Source organism: Microtus oregoni, unplaced genomic scaffold (genome assembly GCF_018167655.1).
Source record: "Microtus oregoni isolate MIOR12 unplaced genomic scaffold, Mior012 000047F_ref0000412, whole genome shotgun sequence".
NCBI lineage: Eukaryota > Metazoa > Chordata > Mammalia > Rodentia > Cricetidae > Microtus > Microtus oregoni.
The window spans coordinates 10,930,501-10,953,916 of record NW_024543221.1 but is presented as its reverse complement, the minus strand read 5'-3'; the positions used below and the strand labels follow the sequence as shown (position 1 = coordinate 10,953,916).

Below are 23,416 nucleotides of genomic sequence, written 5' to 3'. Positions count from 1 at the left end.
GCTTGTTTTCTTCTGACCCCTCTCATTTTGAAGACAGAGTTCCTCTTTAGTGCTGGCGCTGGGTCAAAAGGAAGGAGAGCTCTGCTGACAGAGGACACCCCTGCACATCATCACAACCCTTCTGTTCACATCGTTCTGTTTCCACCTCTAAGGTGCTGGGGTTAGCAGTGTGTGCAACCACACCTGGAATCTCTGTTAAGTTCCTCTTTGAAAAACAAAAGCATAAAGTAAGTGCATGTTTATTTGTCTGAGTCCAGACAGTGCATGCACAGTTGAATTCGCTTGTATGTCCTGTGTTGGATGACTGTGCCAAATACAATTTTAAAGGGCACCAATCACTTCCATATACTTCTGATAATTAAATGACATAATGCTAAAAATAATAATGTACTCATGTGCTAAATATTTATATTAAAATTTCATCTACCTTAGATGTCAAAGTTTTTTTATATTTGACAGTCTTTCATTTACGAAGTCTAAATAAATGAGAGATTGTATTTATTTGTTGTCCAGTAGGTTGTGCTTTGACGGTTAATAGCAGGTAAACATCCTTCATGTTTAATAAAAGGTGTTTTACCTGCATGTGCTTTTAGTTCAAACTCAGTAAAGTTCAAGGGCGTCCAAGTATGAAATAGCTTCTGAGAAGATTCCCATCGCTCTCTTAATTTTATTTAGTCAGAGAAAAGGACACTAGTTTAAAAAATAGATATTTAATAATTTTAGTACAAAAATAGGCACTAAATATTGTACATAAACCAGTAAATGTGCAAAATTTCCTCAAAGCAGAGAGAGCTGGCATTATAAAATAATGTATTAATTCATGTTGAGTGTCTTATCTGCATTCTAATATGTTTTAATATCTGCATCTACTTGTAGAAAACATTACTACCATGCTCAAAAAAGAAGTACGATTTTAGAATACGATAATATAATATGTAAGATGATATATTTAAGATTTTAGAATAAATCTAATGATTTTGTAGAACGATTTTTAAAGTGCATCAATGCTAAGAACATTGTGGTTTGATGAAAACTGGACAAACAGAAATGAAACTTGACTCTAAGGACAAGACAGCTAGGGATAGCTCCTCCTAGGCACAAGCATGCTGAGTAGTTTTCTCTTCTAAGTCAGATGTTATCTCCTGATCTATCTTTTCCATGTGGTAAAGAAGAATGTATATCTAATCAACCATGGTCTTTGAATTTCATAGACTATAGTCACATGTCTTGACTAAACAAGTTTTCCATACTACACTATACATTGTTTGCCCTGTTACATCAAGAACTGCTCTCTGTGCTTTGTTTCCCTGTCTTCTTTCTTTCTGGAGTTAGGATTTACCTTCCCCTGTCCACATCACTTCTTCATATCTCTTGTCCTTTTCCCAGGGTTTTTTGTGGCCTGGCAGTGTAGTTTTAGTGTCTGAGAATTTCATCGTACAGAAAACAGATATGTAACATCAAATCGGAAGTTGTTTCAATTCCAGTTCAAGTCACTGTTGTCTGTCATGCTGACACGTGGAAATTTTTCTGCATTATTTTTTCTATTTATTTTTCTTTGTCTTCTCAGACCTGTTTCTCCTAGAGGTATTGTAGCCACAGATGGAGCTCTCTAAGGGACCCTTGGGTGGGTGTGTGCGTTCTGTGTCCTTTTCCCCCCTCACTGTCTCTAAGGGACCCTTGGGTGGGTGTGTGCGTTCTGTGTCCTTTTCCCCCCTCACCATCTCTCCTTTACTTCTTCAGCAGCTCTTTGGAGTGAAATTTGAGTTTTTACATGAAGCTGTATTTTCTGCTTGCATGTCATGACTTCACTAAGACTCCTTTTCTTTCTTAATAAATAATAACCTACACTTATTTAATACCAATGTCCTTCTAATGTCGTTTAGGATATTATTCTTAAATTTTTGCTGATCCTTCAGTTTCTCTCAAATCCATATAAATGTTTTATTATTATTATTTTCATCTATATTTTCAATTGGAGATTTTTGTAGTTGTCTTCTCTTTTTCCTTGTTTCATTCACCTATAACAAGGCACAAACCATAACTGAAATCACCATCTCTGTGGGGGAGAGTTTAGGTAGTGTTACTATGGAAGTGTCTGTCTGTGAAGGCCAGGTGTGTACTGCAGAGGTGCCTGAGAGTGAAGGCCATTGCCCGGGGCTACTCATTTTATCCAACACAGTCTTGTCTAATCTTATGCCAAGCACACTAGGGGCTGCAAGAAGGAAGTGGGATGTGGTTCACAACATTAAGCATAAGGAGTTTTACTTAATCTTTAGTACTTTAGTCCTATTTATCCATAGAGTAGTGTATCACATTTTTGGGTAATAGCCTCAGGTCATAAGGAATTGAAACTGTACTAGACAATAGCCCCTAGCCAGAAAGAATTGTTTGGTCCCAGCCTGACAGTCTCTTTTCACCTGCAGAATTTAGATGTGTCAATGGCAACAATCAAAAGACAAAAGGCCTCTCAGCCTGGAGATCAGAGGTTCTGGGAGGAAGAGGTCAGAGGAAGGGTCAGAGAAAGATGGATGGGGAGGATTTGGAAGAGAGCAGAGTACTGAGGTCACACTGGATTAAACAGGGTACCAATAAAGCCCTTAAAGGGTCCTGAGTTTCAGCAAGAGATGTAAGAAAATAATGCTGAGAAATAGGCAGATTCCATCTCAACCAACTGAGCCTGCTTCACTGGAACAGGGAGGGGCCCCAACCTTTATATGGGAGGAAAGTTAAGTGCGTTTAGTGGATATAGGAGACAGGTATATATACATTCACACATATCTAGGTAGCTACAAAGAAGTTATAGCTGTGTGTGTGTGTGTGTGTGTGTGTGTGTGTGTGTGTGTGTGTGTGTATGTTAACTGGGAGCAAGGTGGATTGTTTGTCATACTGAACATAGCATTTCATGTGACCCCCAGTATATGCTTAAAACTTTGGATAGTAACGAACCTTATATGACATATGGTTTTCTTCGTACATATGAAGAAGTGTTATGATCCCTCTTTTCACAGGGTAGGGAGAAGCTTGATATGCAGACAACTTGAGATATGTAGTGAGTGATAGTTTGGGGAGTATGAATGGGACAAAGGCTGGTGTGATACTGGATTTTTACTGTCTTCCTCTGTGGTATGATTTTCGTTTTCATTAGCTTCATAGAAGATCAGCAGAAACTGTACTCCTCTTTAGCAATGTGTCTTTAGGTATGAAATCAGTGAATTGAGAGATCTCTCTCCTATCCAAGCCTAGAACTTGGTGTGCCCCAGACGCTCTGAGTTTGAGTTCAAAGTGGCACATATGGGGAAATATTTTTGTAAAGTTTGATTTAAAAGTTAGGGCCTGGTGTAGGATTCTCTTCTGTATACTGTGAACGTGTTTTATTACCATTAGTTGCTAAAGAAGCTCCTTTGGCTTATGGTAGGGCAGATAAAGCCAGACGGGAAATCCGAACAGAGAGAGAGAGAGAGAGAGAGAGAGAGAGAGAGAGAGAGAGGAGAGAGGAGGCAGAGTCAAGGAGATGGCATGTAACTGCTGAAGGAGAACCTTACTGGTAAGCCACAGCCTGGTGCTGATACACAGATTAATAAAAATGGGTTGATTTAATATGTACAAGCTAGATAGTAATATGCCTGAGCCATCAACCAAACAGTGTTGCAGTTAATATAGTTTGTGTGTGATTATTCAGATCTGGGCGGCCAGAATGAAAGCGCTGTCACCATTTACAAGGCAACAGATGTCTTTGTAGTAGAGAGCACATGCTGCTCTTGCAGAGAAGCCATGTCCAGTTCTTGGCACTTAAACGGCAGCTCACAACTGCCTGCAGCTCCAGGTCTATGGGATCAAACCCTTCTTCTGGTCTCTGCAGGCACCTGCACGAATGTGGTGCCCAAACATACAAGCATACACACATAAAAAAGGCACAATAAACAGCTAACAATGCTAACATAGAACCCTTATAGCAATATATGAAAATACATTTATTTAAAGCATAATTAGGTCAGTGATTCTCAACCTGTGGGTTGTTATGTTTTGTGGTAGAATGATCCTTTCCTAGGAGTTGCATATCAGACATCCTGCATATCATATTTACATTACGATTCATAACAGTAGCAAAATTGCAGTTATGATGTAGCAACAAAACAACTTTATAATTGGGTATCACCAAAACATAAGTAACTATATTGAAGGGTCACAGCATCAGGAAGGTTGAAAACCTCTGTATTACGTGCTTCTGGCATTTTTCATTTGTTTTCAGACTATGTGTAGATAACAAACGACCAAACAACCCCAAATAAGGGGTACTGTTGTGTGTGACTTATCCTTGCCCGCTGGTCACTAAGAGTCTCCAAGTCCTTCCTGTCACTCTGTTCTCTGGAAACCTCCCGTCTTGGTGAAACCAGGGCAGAGGAAGAGGGTCTATCTCTATAGAGAACACAGAGATGGAGCCAGGAGATTTTCTTGTTATATATTCCTCATGTGCAGTTTTCAGGAATCTGTGTTCTTCACTTCTTCCTTCCAACATGTCTGGAGTTCTAGATGGCTGGAGTTTCTGGGCAGGAAAAGGAAGAACAGCATGGGACGTTAGCTGGACCTTTCACGTGTGTCTCACTCTTTTCCACTTTCAAGCTTGGTGCCATGGCCTAGCCTTGTTGATCAGTGATAACCTGAGGTCCTTCCTGCCTTCCAGTTTCCAGACAGCTGTAATTTATCAGAAGTTGGTTACTTCTCTGTATTTGAGAATAGGCATTTCTGAGAGGAAGGGACAGGACAAAAAAATTCACTGTGCTTCCATGTTAAAATTAAGTCTTCCAATGAATAATTTTAATACACAGTTTACACATTTTTACAGAAAACCTTCTAAATGAAAATGTATAACATAACAAAAATGATAATGTATAAATGAAAAAGGATAACATTTTATAGGCTTTTGTCCCCATAGGCTTTCTTGTACAGGTACATTTGAACTCAGCCAATGAAGAATTATGGACGGAGGACCTGGTTCTAACCTAGGAAGCTTTCCACCTGATAGGGCAGATCAGACTGCAAGAGGAACGGTGTGACATAAAACCAGAAGCCTGGAAGGATGTGAGGAAGGTGTGAAGATTCACAATAGGCCTTCAGTGCAGGGAGGTTCACTCTATCTGAAGAGAGGCTTTCTTAGAGGAAGCAGTATTTCTTGTATAAGATGTAATATTCGGGTGGATCTACATCTACTAGGACATAATAAACATTTGCTATATATAATTAACACCATTCAGCATTTGCAGTGTGATGGTAAACACTCTTTCCTCCAGGCTGTCTCGGCAGCAATCACTTCACTTATTCTCTTCTTAGTTTTCCTGAGAGAAATTATCAAAAGCATTTCTATAGAGAACATTCACCATTAATGACACTTATTAATATCCTATAATTATAAAAAATGCAGTGGGAATTCCATTATATTAATGATGCATGTATATTATTAGGAATTACAAATATTGAGTGATAGAGCTTCAAGTTTACATGCTCCCAGATGTTCTTTTCGGGTTTGCAGACTGGCAACTTTTCAGAAACACAAGCAGTAATTAGAAATCCCTCACAATCTCTTTTAGAAACAGTACTTGATTTTAATTCTTTCATTTCAAAAAAAACTTGTAAGAAAACACTGACAGAGAACTATTGACATTTTTATAGCTTGACAAAAATTAAGCATAATTAAAATGAAATATTTGTTGCATAAATTAAACCACAATTAATATGTTTTCTGCCAGAGCTTAAAGGATAAGATGAAAACAGCGCCGTTAGCAGGCTCCCCACTGTGAGACTAATTTCTTGACTTTTACACCACACATTATCATACACATCCTCACGGCGTAGATTGAAATCAACAAGTGGAGGGCATTGTTTGATGAAGACTGCGCAGAAGGGGATGAACCGCTTTTATGGAGCAAGGCAAGATTGCTTTTTCTCTTGAGAGCTGATGACTAGTTGATTCCAAGGGTGAGATTTGCACTTTTAAAGCTATTAAAATACATAGAAAATTGCCCTTTCTTTTAGTTAGCTTTGCCTTTTAAATTAGCCAGCTTATTGTTTCAGGGTTGTTTGCCTTTTTAGAAGGTAATTAGAAAATGCACAAAATATATGCTATGCATAGGTCTGCCCTCCAGCTAACCAAGATATAGTAATAAAACCCATCACCAAAACTTAGTCCTGAACGGCTTCCGGAAAAGTGGAAGAGAAATGAGTCCTCTTAGAGCAGGTCTTCCTCTCCCATTGGTGTCCGTGGCCACAGAAGGGCCGCTCGATGAGTAGAAACACTTGCTGTGCAAGCATCAAGACCCAGAACCTGTTTCCCTTTGTTTTGTTTTGTTTGTTTTGTTTTGTTTTGTTTTGAGTTAAGCATGACTGGGACTGCCTGTGACCCCTGTGTGAGAAAGGCAGCCAGAGATCAGAGGATCACTGTGGTTCGCTAGTTAGCATCACAGTTGAAAACTGGAGCTGCAGATTCAGGGACATTTGTCTCAAGGAAATAGGGTAGGCAGGGAGCAACAGGACACTTCTTATTGACGTCCTTCTAGTGGCATCTCACTCTGGCCTCTGTGGGTGTTGTGAGCAAATGTACCTGCATATGCATATATGTCACACACACACACACCCCACACACAAATTCCCAGCTGCCCAGACAACATGTCAAGTATTCTGTCTATTGGAATTCCTTTCAAACTGATTTCTTTTTGGAGTTAGACTCTGGGGACTCAGTGAAGGAAAGAGATAAGCGTTGTCCACAGTCCTCTCCATTCCCCAGTCTGTCTCAGACACTGCTGCTCCGAAGTATAAAATCACTATGAGGATTCAGAATGATGGGTGGCACTCCTTCACCCCAGAGCTGTTGCCCCCCTCCTGTGGGTGTGCTAGATGCTGGCAGCAAAAGGATTGGGCTGTGACTGTCAAGAGAGAGGCATGAGTAGAACTCTTCATGCCTGCCAGGCCAGGGTACCCAGCTCACTGCCTGGTCTACAGAGGCAGTTAACCCTGCATCCTGACCAGTATTCTGCCTTGCGGATATCAAAGGCACTAACACGTTTCCATTGAAAATTTTTACCTCTCACGATACCATCTTTGGGGAGTACTTAGATTTGGGTCACTTGATGTGACACTAGTATTATAGTGACAAACTTGGTGGTGTGGTTGTGCTCTTGAATGACAGGGTCACTCATTCATGCATTCCAGGTTGGTGCTAAGGGTCATCTCCTGTTGGAGGAGAGGCTGCTTGTTGGTTCCCGCCCACTTAGCCCCGAAATAACCACACAGATATCATATTAATTAATTCACTGCTTGGCCCATTAGCTCTAGCTTCTTATTGGCTAACTTCTACATCTTAATTTAACCCATTTCTATTCATCTGTATATCACCATGGGGCTTACTGGCTAAAGTTCTGATGTCTGTCTCTGGCAGGGCTACATGGCATTGTCTGACTCCACCCTTCTTTCTCCCAGCATTCAGCCTTGCTTTCCCTGCCTACCTAAGTTCTGCCTTGCTATAGGTCCAAAGCAGTGTCTTTATTCATTAACCAATACAAGCAACACATAGACAGAAGGACCTCTCACACCAGCCTCCCTGACAGCTAGTGGAAATGGAAAGGGCTTCACCAAGCTTCTTGGTCTGCCTCCTCTTTGCCTCTTACCTGCTTCCCTTCCAGGGTGGCAGGAGATTTTGCCTGACTTAATCATCACTATATTCTTAGTGCCAAAGATTATACAGGCACCTGATTAAAACATTTTAGAGGATTGTGTGAATAAGTAAATGAATGTTTAAAATCAGTACTTTAACAGGAGTATAAAGAAATAAACGTAACAAACACGATCATTTCTGAGGTCTAGTGTGAATCTAGGTTTCAAAACTGGTCACAAACATACACACTGCTCACCAGTGTTTCACTTACATATTAGCTTGTTTTTACTTCAAAGAAATAATTCTTTTGTAACTAAATTTCAAGTTATAGTCCTTACAGATTATTTCATGATTTGAAAATCCAAAATCTGAAACTCTTTTTAGTGAAAATGATATGATTTCATATGTTGGAAGTTCCACACCATGAGACTTTTCTTATGCTCAGAATTATTTAAAGTCATTTGTAAAATTACCTTTGGATAACTGTGTGCTGTGCATATGAAATATAAATGAGTTAACTATTTGGATGTTTGGCTTACTGCTAAGATATGTATTGAGCTACATATATGTAATTATTCCCTCCTGTCCACTGAAAATTATCCCAAACATTTTCAATCTGTAACATTTAGGATAGGGGAATATCCTATATATGGCTATCACTCATGAAGAATTAGTTACAGTCTATGTGCACACTTTAAAATTATTAGTTTATCTTACTTGTTCATGTTCATTCATTGGTTTGTCTGGCATTCTTTCAAAGTTGGCACAGCATCTGCTGTGTTTCGTTGGAATCTACAAGTTAATATGCAATGAATTTGTCAGGAAAGAACTTACCCTAACTATAGAGTACCCCTACTCTAATTATCCACAGAAGTCCTGCTCACTAGGGTCATCATGGACACCAAATATTAAAATGCAGTTCCAAACACTCATGGCACAGTTTGCTCTGACACTCAGGTTCTGTGAAGAAAAGAGAACCATGTAGAAATGGGCTTGGAGAAAAAGGTGCAATCGAACTTTTAAAAAGCAGAGAGGAAACCCCAGAAAGACCATTCTGTTCAGTGTTGTCTTAGCTTCTCTGTAAAACATTTACTTCTCTTAAGTAGTAATAAGTGGAAAGGAGGGAATAATTACGTATATGTAGCAATAATCTTAGGATCTTACACTACTTGTTGACTGAGGTTTCTATCCCACCAGGTCCCATAGCCGTTCAGTCCCAAAGAAATACACAGAGGTCTACATTAATCATAAACTGGTTAACCTATTAGCTCAGTCTTCTTGTTAATTAATTCTTACATCTTAACCCATAATTCTCATCTGTGTTAGCCACGTGGCTTGGTACCTTTCATCAGCGAGGCTTTCTCATCTGCGTCCTCTATATCTGGGTGACAACTGCAGACTGTGTCTTTTCTTTTCCCAGAATTCTTCTGTTCTTGTCGTCCTGCCTCTACTTCCTGCCTGGTCACCCACCTATACTTCCTGACTGCCTAGTGGCCAATCAGTGTTTATTAAACATAATTCAAGTGACAGGATGAAAGACCATTGTCCCACAGCAATTACTGGCAGACAAAGTAGGTCAGAGAGTTTCTGCATGGCCAGTGCTGCCACAGGAAAGTGAAAGAAAGATAGAATCATGTCTAGATTTTATTACTGGCATGGGCAGGGAGGGTTCTAGCTGCTCTGGCCTACCTCGGGAAATGGGGTTCTGCTGTCTAAGGTGAACCAGAAAAGATAAGAAGGCTATGGCTTCTGAGTCCCTTTCCTTTGGTTCCAAGCACTCAGCCACCAGAGTGCTATAGTTCAGGACTTGAACCTGTCTTTGCGCATGGCTGTGCAAGCACTGTGAGCATTGGGTTTGGAATGAGAAGTGAATAGCAGCAGATTTGCTAGTCAAGGTTCTGAATCAGTGTGACAGTTGCTTGTTCCATGAAGTTCTCCTTAAAGGTATAAGACCCCGCTTGCTGACAAACATAGGTACTGTCTTCCTTGCAAAGTGGGGTCACTCTTAAAAGGGCTATGTTTCTAGTTAGTGCAGATTTATTTATGTATAGTTGCATATGCATAGTGTATCCGGCACTCTGATGGCACAGGAAGACAGACAAGACAGATAAAGGCCCTGGGCATGCAGTTCTGATATATGTATCTGAAAATTCCTTCTTGTCAGTGTAATCAATCCCAACCCCATTAAGAAATATCTTACAGATACTTTAAGGCGTAGGTTATCTGAGCTGTGAAGGGCTACAGGGCTGTGTCTGCTAGTTGGGATTCTAAAGGCTTCAGTATGTTTGTGAGTTGTCTGTGAGATTCCAATGACCTTTCTAGAGAGGCAGGCTGAGAGACAGACTTGATGATGTGCTGCCCACCGAGGACTGCAGGGCCAAGCCCGTGTGTGCATGTGTTCAGTCATGGCTTTGACCAAGTGTTTACCAAGCCCACTCTGCCCAGCTCCTGTGTTAAATCCTGGCAATATAAGTCTGAATAAAATGTCTCCTGGCTTTTAGTGGATACTTCCCTTAATGAGAACTCCCTTAGGGAGCCTCAATACACAGAAGCATTTGGTCTTTCTCCTACCAAGAAACACTTATTTTGGAATATTATGATGTTAGTGTCTGTTGTTAATCCCCATTGTAATTCGTTCTCTTGAAGCCATCCTGATATTGGCTCTGAAAATTTTTGCAGCTTATTTTCCAGTAAATTAACTATGTACAGGCCACATGTTCCCTTCAGCACCAGTTTCATACAGGATTCCTTCTATTTAACTTGGGCCTTCTTCGTATACACAGGTGATGTTACTGGGACTCTTGCTGTGAGACTTTAGTCATGTGATAAAAATCAATGAGTAGCATATGGACCTTCCTAACTACAGCATAGTATCTAGTTGAATGTCTTATTTTGCTCTGTTGCAATGAAATTAATATCTATATTTCTGTGCATATGTCTGTTTCCATATTGCATCTATTTCTGCTGATACACTGTTATACTGTGTACCCCTTTTATTATGAGTTATGTACCCCATGATACAATAGGTTTGTCCAACAAGAATCTGCATCACTTACCTGATGATTCACATTTTGACCTGTCAGTGCCCACAAGTGCATTAAAGCCAAGACCATACACACGGGGAGCTGACCATGAGAACTGAAGAAACTGATGAGTCACATGACAGTGAGAGGTGACACTGTGGAGAAAGATGCTTCAAAACAGAGAAAGAAGCAACTCAGACACATAATCCCACAGCTTAGATTTGCCCTAAGTCAGTTATAAGTGGCCCGTGGAAAATCAGCTATGTAAGGCTATTCATAACCGTTATGTTCACTTAAGAATGTGTGTTCTTAAGAGAGTCTTTGAAAAAAGCTGACCCTCACTAAGTACTTGCTGTATGCTGGACCCTGGCTCTGTGGTTATTTGTGAGATGATGTCTCTCTGTTTGGCACACAGTGATGTGGAACTGTCTGTAGATTCCAGACTAGCCTCAACTGTGTGTTCCCCTACACCAGCCTCCAAGTTTTAGGAGGTAACAGACATGACAGAGATTTTGTGACTTATCCAAGATCAGGAAGTTTTCATGGAGTGCACTGGGCTTCAAGGCAGAGCCGCCCCTGAGTCTATGGCTCAGAAAGCCTATAGGCAAGCCTTGAGTTTCCTGCTGTCACTGGGCATTAGGAATACACAGGAGAGTTCTGCTTTTCTTTTTATTTATTTATTTATTTTTTTATTAAAAATTTTTGCCTCCTCCCCGCCTCCCTTTTCTCTCTCCTCCCCCCGCTCCCCACATCCCACTCTCCTCCCCCTCCCTCTCCAGTCCGAAGAACAGTCAGGGTTCCCTGCCCTGTGGGCAGTCCAAGGTCCTCCCCCCTCCAACCAGGTCTAGGAAGGTGAGGCTCCCACTAAGCCAGTACATGGAGTAGGATCAAAACCCAGTGCCATTGTCCTTGGCTTCTTCAGCAGCCCTCATTGTCCACCATATTCAGAGGGTCCAGTTTTATCCTTTAGGTTCAGGTTGACAATGGGTTCTCAGTTTATACATCTAAAAGTTGATTCTTTCAAAGCATGTGCAAGCGGTTTCTTTGAAAGATTGCATGATAAATTCTAGCTCTTAGGGATTAGGAGAATACAAAGAATAGAACACTTAAAGCCATTTTTTAAGACGCTTGGAGTGAACAGGGAAGAGCATCCTCAGGTAGAGCAGCTGCCCCCTGTGTGTACTGTGGATAAAACTGGGGAGATGCTGTCATCTCAGAGCTTCCATATGTGACAAGAACATGAGAGAACCCGGCTGGCTGGGCCTCACTCCATCTCTGGAGGAGTGTAGAGCCTTGATGGTTAGGAGAGTCGTGGGGTGGAGAAGCAGAAGGACCTGTCCTAGAGCAGTCACACTCCCAGCATTTGCCAGCAGTCAACAGCAGCCAGTTTGAGGCCAGTCTGGATAGCAGAGTTCTGGCCAAACAAGGCTGAATAGGAAGCCACCATTCCAAGAAGGAAGAAGGGAAAGGAGAGGAGAGGGGTGCATTGAGTGTGGGTTGATGGCTGGTAGTCTTCACGCACGTACTAAGGTCTTCCCAGCTCTTCATTCGTATTCATCCAGTGGAGTTAGTATGACCTGGTGAGACTAAAGCCCTGGGCCCTCAAGATGTTAGCATCACCCATAAACACCTATGCATGCCCAGAGGAAGACCTACAGACTTCTCAGAAACCAGCTTTGGAGTCCCTGTAACGTGAAGTGGGCCACCATCATCATCATGCTGTACACATCAGCGCTGTCACCTACATCAAAACCAGTAGGGAATTAATAAGTTTCTCCGCCATGGGGCCTCCAAAATTAATGGTTTTTAAAGTCACCTAGAGCAAGTCACTCGATTACCCTTAGGTCTGCTTAGGCTGAGTTTGTATGAAGCATGTCAGGTACTCTTTGAAGCTGCCCTGTGAGCTCCCACTTGGGAAGCAGAGGGAATCCTGAAGGCTAGCTAGCAAGGGAATTTGCAGTTTCATTCAAGAAATAATTTTCACTAAAATAGCATTTGACATTCAGTCAAAATTCCTTGTCATACCTTTTTTTTTTTAGTTCCAGGAGAAAAATCTCTGAGATATTTTAAATCTGAATATATTAAAATCTTTTAAGCTGATCAGTATGAACCTACTCTTGATTTTCACCATACTCTCGGTGCTATGTCTCTGGCGCAGCAATACTGTTCCACTGACAAGTGTGGATACGGGCTGCTCATGTGCTCCGCTGTGTCTGCCTACCACAAAGCCTTAAATAACTAGACAAACATACAGCTGCTGACCTCACGTTCCTACACTTTGGGGTGAGTGGCCCAGGAAATTCATTCTTTGTCATTTTGACTTGGGTTTGAAAATGAACCTGGGCTGCATTCCAGCTCAAAGAGCCATTCAGTTCCAAAGGCTCCTAAATTGTCCCAAGGAGCTCGTTGTGGCAGCGGATGATTTGTGTTTGGCTGGGCATCCTAATAGCAAAAGCTGTCTGCTCTGGCAAGCAACAGTTATGGCAGGATGCAGCATCACCATCTCCAGTTGGTTTTTCAGAAAAGCAGTTCCCCACCCCGTGTTTCCCCTGACCGCACAGGAGCACCGTGCAAATACCTTACCTGAACTCACAGATAAATAGCTGCTGGTGGCAGGGTGACTGTTTGATTGCATCAGGAGCAGCTTGTGTGGAACTTAGAGTCTGCGCCAGAGGTTTCCTGAGACCAAAGCTGTAGTTCAGCTCAGTGCTAGCAGTCAGCTACTAGCTAAGCTGTGAGAGACTGGAAAATACAAATACAAGAAAAGCAGTAATGGGTTTCTTCTACAGGACACAGTGGGCCAGTGTATGTTCATCCACATGGCTGTATTGTCTATGGTCTGGCCCTAGGCAGGACTAAGTCCTGGGACCAGTGGTTGAACAGAACACAGAATACTATGCACACAGGCCCATATGCTACCTGAATGCATGGCAACAGGGTACTCATAACTCAGAGAAATCCAACGTGCAGAACACAAGAGCATCACAGGACCTAAAGAAGAAAAGCCCAGAACTTCTGAGTGTAGTCATTTTTAATCTGATGTGTACATGTCAATATATGTGTGTATGTATGTTCAGGGTGCTTATTCCCAAGACAGTGACTCACGGGAAGGCGTGATCAAAACCCTAAGTCATCCATTGCTCCGCACTTGGCAGAGCATCATCAGGATTTACTTCACTGGGATTTTGGAAGAGCAGGATACGTAAACCATGAGCAGACTGTGACCACTGATTGACAGAGAGGAGAAAACGTGAGCACTGAGAGCCTTACTTTACCCTGTTCCTCTCCAGAATGAAGACATTGGGTAGGCAGCCCCATCCTACAGCCAATGAGATACCATGGTGGCCAATTGAAAGAAGAATGAATTGTTTCCATTTTTTAAATAGCTGCAGGCTGGTTTATGTGTGCTTGGCCTGATATGAATTTTAGTATAGTGTCTTTCAGGGCATTGAGTGATCTTCCTACTATTCAGTTTCTGATTGTAAACGTCCTCACCGTGTTCCTTCACAGTTCTTTCAGGGTTTGAGGTCCGTCTTTCCTTCTTGCATTAGCTTTCTGTGTGTTCTCTCTCTTTTATATTTATTTCTTGCTAGCCTGCCTATCAGTCTCCCAGTATTATTGATGTTCTCAAGAAAGTGGATGATGTTTTTGACTTTTCTCTTTCTGTGTGTTTATGGCACATGTGTGTTTATGTATGATGTTCACATGTGTATGTTTGTTCGCATATGTGGGTATGTGTGTGTTCAAGTGCACATTCACATGTGCACATGCTTGAGGAGGCCTGAAGTTGACACAGGGCATCATCCTCATTACTTTTCACCTTGTTTACTGAAGCAGATGCTATCTGGGGAAATCAGAGAGCACTTCAGTGCAATGGAGGTTTTCTTGCCCCTGGAGAGCAAAGATTAGGAAGCTAGAGTTCAGAATCATCAACAGCCCCTAAAACCACCATCAGCTGGTGGCTTCCCGTTCCTATGTCTCACAAACATGAATGAATGAATGAATGAATGACAGCTTTCACAGACAGTGGAGGATGGAGTTTTACTGTAGGGAGAGCTCAAGGGGAGGAGGAAGCAGAGCTGCCATAGAGGAAGCAGGCTCCAAACAAGGCTGACCACCGAGGGTCCTGATGAGGGTTTCTAAAGCTTACTGGACTTCAGTGTGGATGGACTCCTTAGTCCAGTTGTCCTGCCCATGAGGTGTCCATGTGTCTCTCCATCCCTGTGTCTGCACAGCAGTCTCAGGTATACACCTTTCAGGGCCAATGAAGCCTCTGGCCACATGTGCCTTCCAAACAGCTATGTTCACTAGAGTTGTTAAGAGGAGCAGCCAGAGCCCAAGCCAGTGCCCCTAAATGGCCTCACAGCAAGATAAAACTTCCGTCAGAAACAAGCAGAGCTGTTTCCAAGCACCAGAAACAGAAACTCTCCATTTTCGAGGTCCCCACATGAGAACTGCCTGACATGTTCCTGTCCCTTGTTCTTACAACAGGCTCTGTCACCGAAGAACATGGGGCTCACCAGTTACAGCCAGTCTTCACCCAGGGAGCCCCTGCTCTGCCTCCGGAGTGCAGGGATTATGTGGTGCTGGGGTCCAAAGTCTGGCCTGCATGCCTGAGGGGCAGGAATTCTACCTCCTGAGCCATCTCCCTAACCCAGTTTCCTAGTCTCCATTCCTGATTTCTACTCGGAGTATTTTCCTCTCCTTGGTTGTGAGTCCTATCCTATTTCCTCAAGCAGACGTTCAGGTCCCTTGTCAAAGATCTTGTCCTCCACACTGGCCTCTCCACTCTTGCTCCCACAGCACTGTTGTTGGGGCTTCCATCATCAAAAGCTTTGTTCTGTTTTTCCTCCTGAGATGTCTTTGGTGTGTGTCCTCTCCAGAAGTGCACAATCTAATTTTCAGATGTTTGGAGATTTCCATCTGCCATCGATTTACAGCATCAGTCTGCTTTGGTCTGAAACAGTACTGTGTGGTTTGTTTTAAACTCGTTAGTGTTTTCTGGTCTGGTATGTAGTTTGCCTTGGTGGTATTTCTGTATGAATCTGAGAAGAGTATGCGCACCCTGCTGCTGGTGGATAAAAAAGTCTATAGATGTCAATTGCATCCAGTTGATTGACAGTGCTGTTCAGTTCAATTACATCCTTGTTGATTTTCTACCTGCTGGATCTGTCAGTCACTGATAAAGGGGTACTGAATTTACCAAGTACAATAGAGAATCCATCTACTTCTCCTTACCAGGCCTATGAGTTTTTGCCTCATGTATGTTGGCCCTCTGATTCTATGCACATGTACGTTAATGATTGACAGGTCTTCTTGGAGACTTGACCCCTTTATCATTCCTTAATAACTGTCATTATCCCTGATCATTTTCTTATTTTGAAATCTGTTTTATCCAAAATTAATATAGCTGTTTCAGCTGTCTTTTGGCTAATGTGAACACGGTGTTTCTTTCTCTGACCCTTTATGTTCTCTATTTGTGTTTTATATTTAAAGGAAGTTTTTAGATGATATTATTCAGAGTCTACTGTCTTTTATGAGCCATTTAGACCATGCCCTTCTAAGCTGACTGTGAATGCGTTTGGACCACTGTTGTGGTGATCTACCGTTGTAGACCTGTTTTGTCTTCACTGCACTTGACCTTTATTTAGTTTTGGTTTTTTCCTCTTTTCTAGTGTGTCTACTGTTAGTTCATGATTTTATAACATTCTCCCCACTCTCAGACTTGCAGATGCAGACCCTAACGTAGTTTTACAGTCACTCTGGAGTGTGGACTACATATTTAGAGCAAATGAGTCCACTTCCCAATAACATTACGTTGATTGTAGTTAACAGACGTGAACAGATTCCCCTAGTTTCTCTCTCCAAACCTTACCATCACACTGCCATCATTTGCTTCCCTGTCCATCTCTGTAGACCAATCACATCGCTGTTACATGCCTTCATAGCAAAGACTGTTCTCTGATAGATTAACAATATGAGGAACTAAAGATTTCAGTTTTTTCTTTATTCCTAAAACTAAATTTCTGACTTCTATCACATTTTTCTTCCTCTTTAGCATTTCAAATGGAATGGGTCTATTTGTTTTGAAAGTTAAATCAAACATTGCTGTGTACATTTAAAAAAATGAAGCTACTCACAGTTCTAGGTTACATTGTCCATTAAATTACCAACATAAAAGTCACACACGTTACATGGACAAACTTTATAGATTCAAGGTGAAGAGCTGTGTGAGTCGTGGTAAACATGTCTGAGATGCCATGTGGGCTGGAGTTGGATTACCTCCACAATACATCTAGAACCGAAAACAAACAAACAAAAAACACAACTATAGCTGCTGAGCCCCACAGGAAAATCTGACCTCATTATACACAATCCACCTAATCTGTGCTACCTAAGAAGAAGGATTTCATTCTGATTAACTCATTTGATTTTTATCTAAGTTTCTATCGCAAATATTCTCTCTGCACTCAGGAGCAGTGCCAGTAAAAACTTCTATGCCACTCAGGCAAGACAAGCACAGAATGACAGGTGAGGAAGTGAGGAAGTTTTCCTGAGTTAGGTGTCAACGCAGGTCTTTGGGTGGGAAGTCTGTTCAAGTCAGAGTCAGATCTCTGGTGACACGCTGGCATACCACGGGTTCTTCTGAAGCTTCTCTTTGTGTACTTGTAAATGAGGCCACTCTTGGGAACCAGGCCAAGGATGGAGGCCCTCTTAGTTTGGGCCAAAATTTTCTCCGATAATAGTTAGACTCTTAAGAAGGAATTAATTCTCTACAAAGTCTGACCATTTCTTTACAGTATTCAGGGGTGGTGTGGGAGCTACCTCTTCAGCACACCTGTTTGTTTGACCTACATACTGTGGAAACATCCACTCCTTAATCAAATGCTGCTAGTCTGTCTCCCAGCAAAAACTGACTACTCTAGGTGCCGTCTAAAGAGCAAGTCAAGTCCAAGGCTTACACACTTGACCTCTGGTGCAGTCATGTGGACACATCACATTCCTCTTTTCATGAATTCAGTTGACAGATGTTTACTTGGCCCAACATTAAGTACAGAACCCCACCCCCTAAAACCAAGGCAAAGGCAGTCATGTTGCAAATATCTTGAAAGTAGCTGATTAAATTTTATGTTGGCACAGCTCAGAGCTGCTTGTGTGTGCTACCCATAGGCATTAAAATTGTGCGTGCAAGGTGGGATGCTGCACGCCTGCCGTCCCAGAACTCAGGAGACAAGGTGGGATGCTGCACGCCTGCCGTCCCAGAACTCAGGAGACAAGGTGGGATGCTGCACGCCTGCCGTCCCAGAACTCAGGAGACAAGGTGGGATGCTGCACGCCTGCCGTCCCAGAACTCAGGAGACAAGGTGGGATGCTGCACGCCTGCCGTCCCAGAACTCAGGAGACAAGGTGGGATGCTGCACGCCTGCCGTCCCAGAACTCAGGAGACAAGCACAGCAAGACAGCCACAGCTGAAGGCCAGCCTGACCTGCCTAATGATTCCCGGAATGCCAGAGCTGCAGTAGACCTTGTCTCTACAACTAAAGCAACTGAGAGGCTTCTGTAAAGCAAAGGACACGGTCAACAAGACAAAACGACAGCCTACAGAATGGGAAAAGGTCTTCACCAACCCCACATCGGACAGAGGGCTGATCTCCAAAATATACAAAGAACCTATGAAATTGGTCATCAAAAGAACAAATAATCCAGTAAAAAATGGGGTACAGACCTAAACAGAGAACGTTCAACAGAGGAATCTAAAATGACTGAAAGACACTTAAGGAAAGGCTCAGCATCTTTATCCATCAGAGAAATGCAATTCAAAACACTTATTCCACTTATACCTGTAAAAATGGCCAAAATCAAAATCGCTGATGACAACTTATGCTGGAGAGGATGTGGGATAAAGCAAACACTCCTCCATTGCTGGTGGGAGTGCAAACTGGTACAGCCCTTTTGGATATAAGTATGGTGATCTTTCAGAAAATTAGGAAACAACCTTCCTCAAGACCCAGTAATACCACTTTTGCGTATATACTCAAAGGATGTTCAATCCTACCACAAGGACATGTGCTCAACTATGTTCACAGCAGCATTGTTTGTCACAGCCAGAACCGGGAAACAACCTAAATGCCCCTTGACCAAAGAATGGATAAGGAAAATGTAGTACATTTACACAATGGAGTACTACACAGCATAATAATAATAATGACATCTTGAAATTTGTGGGCAAATGGATGGATCTACAAAACATCATATTGACTGAGGTAACTCAGACCCAGAAAGAAAAATATCATATATACTCATAAGTTTTAGACATAAAAAAGCCTACAATTCACAATCCCTGAAAACCTAGGCAACAAAGAAGACCCTAAGAGAGGCACACATGTATCTAATTTACATGGAAAGTAGAATAAGACAAGATCTCCTGAGTAAATTGTAGCATGGGGACCATGGGAGAGGGTAGAAGGGGAGAGGATGGGAGGAGAGTGGAGAAAAATATATAGCTCAATAAAAACAATAAATAAATAAATTTTAAAAAACAAAGAAAACACAAATTTAAAAATTAAAACACAAAATTGAATCTTATTTTAATTTAAAAGCTTTAAGTGAATCAAATCTTAGCTGCTAATTGTGTATGGAGAGTGTGATGGGAAACATGGAGTGCTATTGTTAAAATCTTCCTCACAGTTCAGATTAGTCCCAGGGATGATGTCACAATGATAGCAGTATGAACCAGTGGGGTCTCTGTGGTAATCCCGTCTCTTTCCTCTAGGATTTTCAGACTGTTCTACCATCATTTGACCTCTTCTCAAAGTATGGAAAGCTATATTCGAAAGCTGGACAAATTGTGTAAAGGTAGGTATTTTTGCTCAGTACATCACAATGTATACAAAGTAAACAATCAAGAGAATGACTTAAATGTCAGGTACTTTAAAATGCTATAATCAGATTTATGTAAGATAAAATTCCATAAATTCCTTCCATTCTAATTTATTGGTTTTCAACACTTGATATTATTTCCCAAATATCTTTTCTAAAATGGACTAAAAATATATCAACAGAACTAAGAGAATTCTGGGATAATCTTTATCTTTTAATTAAATGACATAGTAAAGATTTACACAGTGTCTGAAAATATACCAGTGGTATCCAACAGGCCAAACTGTTTCTCAGTACTATATTAATACAATACAGTTAAAGTTTCTTTCCTTGGTATGTGCTTTATTTGAGGTACCAGATGCCTTGGGGGATGGAAGGAGTGTAGGGTCTCTGATAATTAGCCAAGTTTTTAGGATGGACAGGAAAGAAGATAAACAACTGATATCCAAGAGCCACATGAGCTTTCGGTGATGTTACATTTACCACTAAGATGTCTTAGGATAAAAATGATTGCAATCAAGCTAAGATCACAATACTAGACAGTATTGTGGTAAGCTTTGCACAACTTAAGCAGGCATGAGATGAATGAAAGACAGTTGAAGGGGAAGGTCAAGAATAAGAAATGAGTGGGAGAATTGCCCAGTGTCCTCCTGGGCCAACAGCTGAGGGAACACATTGCTCTGTTGGAAAAGACATGACATATACAAAGTCTTCCCTACATTTGGTATTCATATATCCTCTGCCACATACATCTTTGAAGGCTTCAATTTGGTTATTAATATATTAAAGACAGATACAAATACTCACTGCTTAACTGTTCCAAAAGAAAACATAAAAGGAAATGTAAAATATTCTAAATTAGTAGAAAAATGTATATATGTATCACCAAATAAAAACAGTGTCAAAGGTTCAAAGTATGATTACTATTGACTAGCAATGTATCTATGAGCCATAAGATGTTATATATGTGTGTGTAACTTTTAATTCAAAGATTTATCAATCCTATTTATAATTATTTTATAAAGAAGTATTTCTTGTGTGACACTGTTTCTAGGAGACATGAGCAGTCCTCTGTTTATGTCAGATGAGGGACTGATGACAGAAAACAATAATCACATCACCAAAGTCCACATTTGTGACCCAGCAAGTTTATTGCATTGTGTATAGGGGTGCTGGGAAGAAGTTACTTACAGGCTTATGAACACCTCAAATGCACCCGCATCACAGAGAGCCCACCCCAACCTGGGTGACAGCTCATGAAAGATGCACCCCTGAAGCTCTCTGCAGGACTTGTAGACAGCTCAGTGGGATAGGGAGGATACTCTCCTCAGCAGTTGTTACTGCTTATATAACCTCTGGGAGCGAGGGTCTTTGTGAATCTGTGTGGCTTCTAGGACTTTCTGACCATTGTGAGTTGTTTACTTCCTGAGTCTTAAGGGACAGTCTCCTTTAGAATTTCCTGAGTCTTAAGAAGCTTCCATCTAAGATGAAATGTTCTAATTCAGAGGAAATTACTAAATGACAATATTGGAAGCAACTTAAATGCTCATTAATATATAGTAACTTCAATGAGAGCACATATGCTATAAGTCTATGCTGTAATAAGTGCTCACAAATCTTTACCTGCTGAAATGACAGAGCACCTGCCTTGTATTTCTAAGAAGGCCACGTTTGATGCCACTGTGCAATTTGTTTACATAATAATGTATGTGTGTACATGTGCACACATATACAGCATGCCCATTTAACACATTTCTATGTACTCATATGTTAAATATGTGTATATACATTTATGTATTGCAGAAATGATAATGGTGGTATGTCTGGCTGGTAAGATTTTCCCAGATTCTGTTTTAAATTTCAACCTTTTTTTTGTTTGTTTGGTTGGTTTTTGTTTTTCAAGACAGGGTCTCAACTGTGTAACCCTAGCTGTCCTGGAACATCCTATGTAGACTAGGCGTACCTCGAACTCACAGAGGTCTGCCTGCCTATGCCTCTCCAGAGCTGGGATTAAAGGCATGCACTACCACTGCCCGGCTCAATTTATTATTAAATTTTCACTTAATCAAACAAAGACAGTGTTAAACCAAATTCTTCAGTAAGGTCTAATAGTTCTCCTCCACAATTACAAATACTGGGCCATTACAATTCTACTTACTCATGATAATTTAAGACAGTAATTTTTTCTGAAGATAAAATACTTGCTAAATTATTTATAGTGAAAGATGAGAGCAAGAGTAACAAATGTTTCACATTGGCTCTAATTAAACTGGGCACCGCAAAGACACCAGTGTGTGGCAGAATTTAAAGAAATTGTTGACGACTCCTCTTCGTGTTTTAAGTATTTTGTGGATTGGAAATATTAATTTCTTTCATTTGCCTTTGTATCTGGTCATTTTTTATAGCTTTTAATAGTTTTCTAAATCAATCTCACCTAAATTAGAATACCCTGGGCCCTGTCAGTGTTGTGGTGTCTTTTCAGCTACATTCATCCCACTAGACAGGAATAAGGAGAGCGGAAAGACATTGTCATGAGAAGCTGAGATCATTGTTTGTATTTATGAATGGGGCCCCATGTGGCATGCATGGGAGTTTTTCTGTATTGTGTTCTGATGAATGTCCCCAGTCTTCTTTGAAATGGGCTTTGGTCCAGCTTGTCTTCCTGCTAAAATGTGGTTCCATTTGGAAGTCAAATGAGATGAGTTTTAATTAAATGTTTGGTTAGACATGAAAAGCAGTGTACATTTTCCCCTTCGGCATATGAATGACTCAAAACTTGAAAATGAAAACTAAGTCCAGTTGACACCTGGGTTGGGAAAGGGGAAAATGGAAGCTTCCGTTGTCTTTGTACAGAGGAAACGGTATTCTAGCAACTAGGTGAGGAAGACAGACTGTATAAGGGAAGAGTGATAAGCAAGCATTTAAGCTACACATTTGCCTGCGGGGAGTAAAATTTTTAAGCCATTAAGAAAAATGATGAAGCCTAGCTATTCATATCAGCAGAGCATGAATTTGTAACTTTAAATCTAGTCATAGTGAGCTGGCAGAGAGCCAAGTGTGGACACTTCTGTATGACTCTGGTAAACTCCTCACTCTGAAGACTCTGTCCTCACCCACCGGCTCCGGGACGCCTGTGTTTTGCAGTAACTGAGGCAGAGTGTTAGACATTTCCTGCACTAGTGACTCCTGTCTTCCAGGTTGCTAATCCGGTGTGCTGTCACAGACATCAGACGGCAGGGAGAATAAGCACAGTGTCAGAGAGCCAAGGCACCGTCTTGACTTCCTAGCCAGGCACTGAGCCAAAGCTCAGTGAGAGAATGTGAGAATGTGAGAACTTGTTTTAACGAGGTGCTCTTCCTCTCTCAGTGTGCTGCTGACTTTAGAGAAGAGAAGACGATGAAATGAGGAAATGAGGTGAAGATGAAGTGAGCACGAACAGAAGATGCCACTGCCCAGGGGTCCAGGCGCTACCTACATGGTGGATGCACAACCTTGATCTCAGTTTTTTAACCTCTGTGTGCTCTTGTGAGCGTGCCCTCCCTCCCCCTTCCCCCACCTCCCTCCTCACTTCTCTTGCTCTCTTCCTCCTCCCCCCACTCCAGTTCTTTCTCTTGCTCTCACCTTCTCATATTCAGAAGAAAAGTTTAAAACCATCTCTGGTTCTTTATAAAATTTTCTAGTTTGAAAGGAAAATACGAGGGAGGCTCTTATAAGAACTAATCAGATTTACTGATAAGCCAGACTCACTGTGATCAATAAACGATGACATTTATTTTACAGTTTGTGTGTATTGTGTGGGGGAAATGACTTGTACGTGTCATGTGTGGTGTTTGTGAGGGTGAAGGAGGTATATATGAGTGTGTGGTGT

General features: G+C 41.4%; 1 protein-coding gene across 1 annotated transcript in view; it reads left to right on the top strand.

Annotated features, from left to right (window-relative positions):
• The window catches only part of Spata17 (spermatogenesis associated 17), a 157,036-nt gene extending 134,000 nt beyond the window's left edge, over window positions 1-23,036 (top strand). The window contains exons 10-11 of the mRNA XM_041635251.1: window positions 19,442-19,524; window positions 22,915-23,036. Of these exons, the coding sequence (XP_041491185.1) occupies window positions 19,442-19,522 (81 nt within the window). The 3' untranslated portion in view covers window positions 19,523-19,524; window positions 22,915-23,036. The remainder of the gene's footprint in view (window positions 1-19,441; window positions 19,525-22,914) is intronic.
• The last annotated feature ends 380 nt before the right edge of the window (window positions 23,037-23,416 follow it).